The sequence below is a fragment of the Acipenser ruthenus genome, chromosome 7, assembly GCF_902713425.1.
Source record: "Acipenser ruthenus chromosome 7, fAciRut3.2 maternal haplotype, whole genome shotgun sequence".
Classification (NCBI taxonomy): Eukaryota; Metazoa; Chordata; class Actinopteri; order Acipenseriformes; family Acipenseridae; genus Acipenser; species Acipenser ruthenus.
In genome coordinates, this window is record NC_081195.1 from 67,545,067 (window position 1) to 67,554,591 (window position 9,525).

Sequence of the window (9,525 nt, forward strand, 5' to 3'; positions counted from 1 at the left end):
CTACCAGCACTGCGATTCTCTGGGGACTCTGCAAGCTTGTATCAGCTTGGTCCTCAGAGCTGGGTTAATCACTGTCACAAGCTTGCTGCATTACGTCAGCACACTTCTCAAGTTTAGCTCTTTACTGTGTATTAGACCCATTGATTTTTATAAAATGGGTCTTTTAAATACTCTATCCTGATTGGTCGAAACAGGTCACACAGGGGTGTGGATATTACAGCATATCACCATGGGTTGGCACTTCTTTTCAGAAAGGGGCGAATCACTAGTAGATATTCATAAACCACTAGCCTTTAAAAAAAAAAGGCAGACATATTGGAATTTATAGCAATAAAGATGACTGACGAGATTTGTGTAAATATTGACTTTTTGGGAAACTGAATTGGACACCAATGATTAATTAAAGTAGTGAAAAAAGCAAAAGTAAGTCTTTAAATCAATTCAAAACTCCCATTGTGATTGCCCTGCTCCTCTCCCTGACCTCTGTCAGAACTACAGCATTTCCCTTTCCTATTCTTAAAAGAAATAGTTTAAATAGTTTAAAAAATATCTTAAACTTTCAGTTTCAAAAAAATAAAAAGTTAGTTAACCCATTTTGTAAGCGCTAAGGCACTTCAGGGTGTGTGATATACCCTAATATCACCACGCCCTGGGCGGTTCGTCTCGTGGCACACCTGGGGCGTGGTGATATTAGAGTATACACACACCTGGCGTGCCTTATTGCTTACTTATCCCCAGCTGAGGTCTAGCTTTATTGAATTTACCCTTACCCTTATGAAGTCACTAAACTGAGTTTTAGAGGATTATTATTGGGATTTAGAGGGGTATTACTGAGATTTTTTATTCACTAAAATTGACAGAACCCAGTGCCTAAAAACGACTCCACCACACATCTCTGTAATGACATCTCCTATTTTTGGCAAACCTTCTAATATTAAAAGTGATTAAGAAAAGATTATTACTTGCATGAAAATCTATTTAAAAGACCAGAGCATGCTTGACAAGCTGAGTGCAGGCTGGACAGAATCGGAAATAAATCTAGCTCTAGTCTTTCCAAAGTGTACCTGTTACCAATTATAAACATAGGCAGGGATTGGGAGGAGGGAACATGGGGGCTTGCTTCTCCTATCTGTTGCTGCTGATGCAATCCCAGTAGCAACTTCTTCCTCCACCTCTCCAGCCTCCAGTTTATTTGCAGGCAGTCCCCTCGATGGGTGGGCAGTGCATGGCTTCGTCACGTCGTCCACCCTGCTGACCTGGCCTTGTCAGATCAGTTCCTCTTTCAGAGGGTGGTGGCTTCCTTCTCCCCTTGAGAGGCGGGAATAACAGCCAAATCTATAAGCAGTGACATCACTCATACCCCCAGACAAGCAGCCATGATCCAGACACTGAACTGATATCATGCTTGTTCTGCATTTACAAGCCTGGTGATTTACAACAGAGCTGCAGGTTTGAAAGTAAAACCGAAGGAAGCAGAACAGATTTTAATGTCTCTCTAACAGAGACAGAGATAATGATAAAGAAGGAACCATCATCCAAAGATGGAATTCAAACAACTCAGCAACTTGGGTGATAAATCACACTGTATGACTATTACAAATGTGCTATGATCCATGCCAGGATCTCACACATTATTTCTATTTTTAAGCCTTAAATGATTTTTGTGGGAAGGTTTTAGTAGTAATATTTTATTGTTGTTGCCAGGGAAAGATGCTAGGAAAAGGTTATCTAACTTAAAGAGAAAGAAGTAGCGAGGTTCCGAAAAATATAGCGTTATTCGTCCCCACGTGTTGCTACAACTATTTAAATAATGTACCTGTAATTTTTCTTTTTGTTGTTAACATCCTGACAAGTTTTTACACTTATACATTTTTATTCTGTCTCAACGGTATTTTCAAGATGGCTGCCTAGTGCACAAGGGTTGGAGATCAGAGGTGTGTTCTCTCTGATCACTGCCTGAAGAGACACCCACCAATGAAGCTGAGGCAGTGATGAGGGGGCCATGGTTTTATTTTTTTTTCTTCTTTTTATCATACCCTGACCAGTGTTCCAATTGATACCATACTGCTTGCTATTTCTTTAATTCATGTATTAATTCATTCATGTCCTTGGTGATTAAATCTTAAAAAGGATTTGACACTAAACCCTAGCCACAGTTGGAAATAAGTAAAGTGGAGACAGACTTAGGACAGAAGGTAGGAGACTCTTCTTTACACAGAGTGGAGATGATATGGAATGGGTTACCAAGCCATGTTGTTGATGTAGAATGAGTGAGGTCCTTTAACTAGGAACCGGGCGAGTACTGATGGGCCGAATGGCATCAAGGTTGGTATACAGTAACACTGTTTAATGTAATCTTTTTGCAAATCTTTATTCATTGTAATTGGTGTTGTTGTGTGTGTCTTCCCTCAAGGTGCTGTGAGTATAGCTTTGTCCGCAGAAGAGAAGGTCCAGGTGGTCAATAACTTAATCACACAGGCTCCTCCTGGAGAATTTATTGATGTTTTCAATGACTTGCGAGTTTTACTGAACGATGACGACCTCATGCGAGAACAAATAGCAATATCCTTTGTGAAGTACAACCCATTGTCCTTTACTCCAGTTTCAATCCCTGGACACGGACAGGTTTTGGTGACCCACCATGGGGATCTAGGGCAAGGACGTTTTCTAGATCCCATCAGAAATATTTCCTTTAAGTTTGACCACTTGCCGAAAGAAGCTACTGATCCTCAGCTACACAATGTCTACAGCAAGGCGGAGCCCTGGAGGGCTGCCATGGAAACGGTCTTGAAGTGGTACATCGCTCAGCATTTCAGCACAGGCGTCTGCACCGTGTACGAGAAAACCATCCACAACCAGCAGATCATCATTGGCTGCATGGAGGCCCACCAATACAACCCTTCCAATTTCTGTAACAGATCCTGGAAAGCGGAGTGGAAATTCACTGTCTCGTCTCCCATTACGCAACTGACAGGCAACGTCAAGGTCCAGGGCCATTATTTCGAGGACGCATCTGTTCACATGTCCACGGTTAAGGAGGTGGAAGAGACACTCTACCTGACTGATCCAGTGCAAGCGGCTAAAGAGTTTGTGAGCATCGTGGAGAGAGCAGAGGCGGAACTTCACAAGACCTTGATGGAGGACTACGCTTCTCTGTCTGATACTGCACTCAAGGCTCTAAGACAGGCCCTGCCGATCACACGCACCAAACTGGACTGGGATAAAATGAGCAGCTACAAAGTTATACCAGCACCTTCCAATTAAAATACCTTTACAAGAGTATGCTTGGCTTGGTGTCTTCATAAAGGGAACGTGTGAGTCGCTTGCACAATCGTAAGGATTATAGGGGACGTCCAAGTAATACACCATCAATTTTGCAGTTTTCCCACTAACATTTTGTATAGTTACTTCTATACATTAACTATAGTGTACCATGGTTTGCCAGGTTTTTTTTAGATGCTTTATCATACCTCTTTCGTCTTTACAATGCATATCTATGCTTTACCATGCTTTCACTCTTCTTTACTACATGTAACTTAGTTGTCTGAGAGTGATGGAGACGAATATAATATTAGTGGGTACACACTATATAGGAAAGACAGGCAGGACAGAAGAGGCGGAGGGGTAGCGCTATACATAAGAAATAGTCTTCAAGCCCAGGTGTTAAATCAGGACAAAGAAAACAATGCAGAATCAATATGGGTCAGAATAATGGACAGTTTAAATAAATACCAATAAATAAATATGAAGGCACAAGTAAAACAAATGAAATGTTGAACTCAAAGACGAATACATGGCTTGCATATACTGAGATATGATAAACAGCAGCACAGTACAGAGCTCTTCATGCGTGCACAGCTTCACACTGTGAGACAGCATTTGTTTTTCAAGAGACACAGGAGCTTTACGTAACACATTTGTGCAAAATGTAAAACCAAAACTGGGCCAGGTGCATCTGAAACCTAAGTAATAGGTTAAAAAAAATCTAATACATTCAATGACAACGTTTCGAGTGGAAGTCTTTGTCAGTGTCTTCAGTCATGAAGAAAGCACTGTTGTGAATTGCCGGCCTCTTTTGGTATCTGATTCTGGCATGGTGGAGTGAGAGTAACAGGCCAGTGGGATGTCACAGCTTTGTGGAAACAAGTTATTCTTTATTACAGTTCCCTTTAGGGTGGATGGGCTTGATGCAGCTCCACATTTATAAAAGTTTCTCATCGTAAAAGTATAGCAAAGTGTAATAAAGCAGCATAGTGAAAGCATGGTAAATCATAGATAAGCATTGTAAAGCACAGAGAGGTATGGTAAAGCAGATTTAAAAACCTGGCAAACCATAGTAAACTATGTGTAGTTTATCCATGGTAAAAGCATGGGAAAATGCTAAATAACTGTACAAATCTACCGTGGTAAGCCTTTATAAAGATGTAACAGGGCGGAGGCTGGGCACAACCCGACGACCCTGCAACCCTGCACACCGCATGCAAGCGTCTGAATCACAATGCAAAATATGCGTTTTAGAGCTGTTGACCTCATCTCACCTCACCAACAGGGGACCGAATCTGTAACCGTAGTGCATCACACAACGCTGCCCCTTACAAAGGTACCACCTCTTGCTTTAGTTGTGCCAGATTTGCTGGCTCAGGAAGCAGAGCATATAGACAACAAGGACCATCAAGGAGACACAATCAGAGGTCCCATTACTTTAGCTTCATTCTGATGACTCTCTCTTTCACTGATCATTCCTTAGTTCCATTGAGCCCAGTGAGGTAGGAGATTGTTTTGTGCGTGTTTGTAATTGACCTTGTTGTACAATTACCACATGCTGTGTCTTGGTAGATATCCAATTAATTATCTATCCAAACAGTTGTTTTTTTCATAGAAGAGGGTATGGGTCTGTGGGGCAGGCTAGCAATGCCACTGATTTGTATGTATGTGCTGAATTTAAATGGAACTTAGCTGGTCCGGGTCCAGGCTATTCCATTGCCGGTCATAGACGGGAGTTCCCGGGGGTGGCGCACAATTGGCCAAGCGCCGCCTGGGGTGGTGAGGGCTTAGGTCGGCCAGAAGACTGACTGGGCGACCCCTGAAGACTGACTGGGCGCCTGCAGCCCAGAGCTGTGTAGCTGCATGGCGGGTCTGCAGAGTGAAAAGGACGGCTGTGGACGGCTGATGGCACATGTTCTCGGAGGATACGTGTGGTCATCTTCGTCTCCCGAGTCAGTGCGGGGGTTGCAGCGATGAGCCTGGCTTAAAATTGGGCATTTCAAATTGGCGAGAAAATGGGGTAAAAAACAATCGGCAATTCCAAAAAAAAAAAAAATGGGTTAGGTTTAGAGTTAGGGTTAGGGTTAGAGTTAGGGTTAGGGTTAGGGTTAGGGTTAGGGTTAGGGTTAGGGTTAGGGTTAGGGTTAGGGTTAGGGTTAAATAATGATGCATGTAATTAGAGACTTTTGATGTAAAGTGTTACCCATCAGTTATTGTGAGAAGGCGCATGTGTCTGATAGTATGTGTGATGGGAGAGGAAACATGCTTTGGCGATGAAGAGGTTTGTGTCAGGAGGAATGAACACCATGCTTACTGTGCTTTCCCATGCAAGCTGAGGGGGACACTGTGGGCTGATACAACACAGATATTATTATTATCACAACAGGCTCTGCTGGTATGCTGTTTCCCTGTCATTGTTTATGGGTATTAATGCTGTGCTGTACTGTGTTCCCATTGTGGCTGTCCAGTGATGCAGCTTTGGTATGCCAGGGTACAGAATAGTTTGGCTTTGCAATGTTAAGTGTATTGCTCTGCTTACATTTCTTACTGATTGAATTTTTGACAAATATAAATAAAAATCTGCTAAAGATCTTTCAGAATTGCAGTACATCTTATCTAGTGTATAGATGTCATCCTGTGCATAGAACGTGTGCCAGAATATGACAGAAGTGAAAGAAACAACACTTTATGTTTTAATAGTAGTTCCTGAGCACACTCTGTTTTCTTTTTTCATTCATAAGAAATTAATATGCTGTGTGCAGGGCATCTCTTATATAACAGAACATATTGTGCACAGTTTCAACAGCCAGAGCAGCTCAGCTTTGCTTTGCTGTAAGCTCTTCCAAACTGCACAAGATCTCATAACAGACACCCACACCCACTCTATTCATCTTTAATGCAGACAAGAAACATGCTATATTTTCAATGCAATATGACCGATGATTAAAATTTTGAGGTGTTCTTTTTGACTCAGTAATGCTCAATGTTAGTTTCATTTCATCAACTCCCCAGTAATGTTGTTGAAGCTGACACCCTGGGATCCTTCAAGAAGCTGCTTGATGAGATTCTGGGATCAATAAGTTACTAACAACCAATATATATATATATATATATATATGTGCTCTGAGTAATAGAGTATATGTCTGTTTCATACTAATATTTTGTTAGAGTGAAAGTTTCAAAAACTCCAAGGATATCAAGCAGAGGACAATGACTGCTCTATTCTTAAGCATGAGACATAGAATTTGAGTTTACACAGGGAAAGCACTGAGCATGATGCAATTTTAAAATGATTATCTACAGGGGCCTGCTTAAATATTTGCGCTGTTAAGTTATACGACTGGGAAGGGGTGCTAATGCCAATAAAAGAACAGCGCAAGACAATAGGAATGTACATCCAAGCAGGAAAGACTGTATAAAACAATATCTCCGGAACCTCGTAATCCAGTTTAACGGCTTGAGAAGGTCTAATGAACAGAGCGTTTGTGTGCAAGAGAAATACACACGCTGATCTGGAACCACATCTACAGATGAACTTGGCACCAATGCAATACTTAAAAAAACACACTTTCAAAAAGCCTGTAAAGAGTAATGAATACTTCACCCAAAGACTCATAATAATGAATCACGACTAAGCTTTTTTTTATGAATGTATTTTGAATCGCTGCATATATTCAATAGGACACGTGTTCCTCTTCTTTCTGCTTGCTATGTACAGTAGGTCTCACATGTGCAGCTGTGAAAGGAACACGTGTTACAGCTAACATGTTTTTTTGAATGGTGTTTTTTATCTGGTACCATACCAGGTTAAAGAAATATCACAGCTGTTTTAACTAATGTTGCTTAGAACCACTTTGCATCGCATTTTTCGTGTTACAGCTTGATGACTTTGTGAAACTCCAAAGTTAAAAGGACGTCTGTGATCTCAATAGAGCTTCTCTCTAAGTACAGCTGGTACACCAGAGTGGAGCCATTAACCCCTTCCTTACATCCACTTGGGGCTGAGTGTTGCTGGAGGAAAGGTTAATGGTAAAGTGATGTAACCCAAGGCCTCTCAGTCATGCATGTTATATTCTTATAATTACTGGACGTTCAGAGAATCTCGTTGCCTTTCTTACCGCTATTACAAGTTGCTTCAGATCACACATTAAAATGCAAATGCGTTCTAGTGCGAAGACCACAGAGGCAGTTTGGGAATGGCACGCATGTATTGAAATGTATAATTAGTGTTGAATTAATATGTTTCTATACATTTAAAATAAGAATCATGTTCTTTTTGTTTGACATGAAGAATCGTCCACAGAATGTCTAATAGCTCAAGGGATCTAGCATGGCAGATACGGAGCGGAATGTGCACAGGACTGTATGTATTCTCAGAATGCAGAAACCATGGCGATTCACACATGCTCAACCTGATATGTGCTACCTGTAGTGTAGATCTGCTTGGCTGAGAACCAAGTTGGCTGAATTAATCACCAATAAATCTGACATCTGCTACATTTTTAGCAGTAATATACACAGGAGATATGACAGGGGACCATATCATGATTTATTAAATGTAATTTATTATTATTATTATTATTATTATTATTATTAGTTTATTTAGCAGACACCTTTATCCAAGGCGAATTAGAGAGACTAGGGTTAATGAACTATGCATCAGCTGCAGAGTCACTTACAATTACGTCTAACCCGAAAGATGGAGCAAAAGGAGGTTAAGTGACTTTCTTAGGGTCACACAATGAGTCAGTGGCTGAGGTGGGATTTGAATCGGAGACCTCCTGGTAACAAGCCCTTTTCTTTAACCACTGGACCACACAGCCTCCTTAATTTCATAATAAGTAGTTCAGCTGTACACGTTAAGTACATTGTAACTATGCATAATAACATTGTAATTATGAGTGAGCACACATGTATTTACAAAGTAACTACTATGTAAATGCACAGTAATTAGAGACAACGTAAAGTGTTACTCAAAGTTGTTTTGTGGCCATGACTTTTATTGGGCATCCTATAAGGGCAAGTTTATATTTGATAGTGAGGCCAATGGGTAGGATGACCAGATGTCCCGGTTTGACCTGGTCTGTACCCTTTTCCCACCAATTGTCCTGGTGTCCCAAGATTTTTCCCCAAAACTTAAAAATGTCCTGGTTTGTAAGATAGCCCACACGGCCCCAGACATAAAAAACAAAAAACAAAACACATTGTATAGTTGTATAGTTTTTCAATTATTTTAAATCTATGTGTCCCAGTTCTGAAATCTAGGCACCTTGCCAATGGGCATTTAAGGGCTTAGTTTGACTTCCACCAGCACAGGGCGATATGGGGGGTGCTGTGGTTGGACATGATAATTTAAATATTAATATAAACCGTTAAACATTACAATATCCGATCCTAGCACACCCTACACCTTTGCTATGCCTACTTCTTTCAATCTGAAAGACACTATGACATAGCCCTGATGTTTTCTGCACTGACAGCCTCGGTGTACATCAGTGTTGTTCTGCGAGGGAGCTGAATGGCTCAGGGGGTGCTCTGAATGACATGTAGTAACTGGTGCTGTAATTTAAACTGGTACAGCACATGCATGCTTTTAAAAAGAACATTCATGTAGGACTCTGCCTCCACAGCATCACTGTCATTCCACACTCTGCTGCATTCTGATTGGCTGTCCATATACAGAGGCAATGGGTCCACTTACCAGGGGGCCGTTTCCCAAAAGCAACTTGAGACAAACGAACATCGTAAGACCATTGTAAGAACAAAGTGTCAAATCTGATGTGTTTCCCAAACACCGTCGTTAGTCAGGCAGTTTGTGAATAGCATTGTGGGTTCACAAGTGGTTTGGTTTAATCGTGAAGAGAGATGTGAGTCGTGAAAGTACATGAATGCATTGCGAGAACATCCCCCTCTTGCTGTATCAGGCAGTATGGCTGCGATTCACAGAATTGTGGAACTTAATCATCGCAGATGCCACCCGCGCAGTAGATTGGTAAGAATTAATGCCAACATAAGAACAAACTTAAACCCGTTAGATATACTTAGTGACAGAGAAATCATCTTATTGTATTACTTGTATTGTAACACTTGAAATGTTTTTGCTTACGATTGTAAGTCGCCCTGGATAAGGGCGTCTGCTAAGAAATAAATAATAATAATAATTAGACGATACCGGCTTCCATGGCATGCAATTCTAACTTTACTGGATTTACTCACACCAGATTTGAGGAGGAGCACTGAGCGCAATTGTGCACTAACTCC

General features: G+C 41.1%; 1 protein-coding gene across 1 annotated transcript; it reads left to right on the forward strand.

Moving 5' to 3' along the window:
* The first annotated feature begins 2,266 nt into the window (after positions 1–2,266).
* LOC117414634 (F-actin-capping protein subunit alpha-2-like) lies at positions 2,267–3,264 on the forward strand. The gene is made up of 2 exons (XM_059027878.1): positions 2,267–2,270; positions 2,414–3,264. Exons 1-2 carry the CDS (start codon positions 2,267–2,269, stop codon positions 3,262–3,264), a joined length of 855 nt encoding a protein of 284 aa, XP_058883861.1.
* The last annotated feature ends 6,261 nt before the right edge of the window (positions 3,265–9,525 follow it).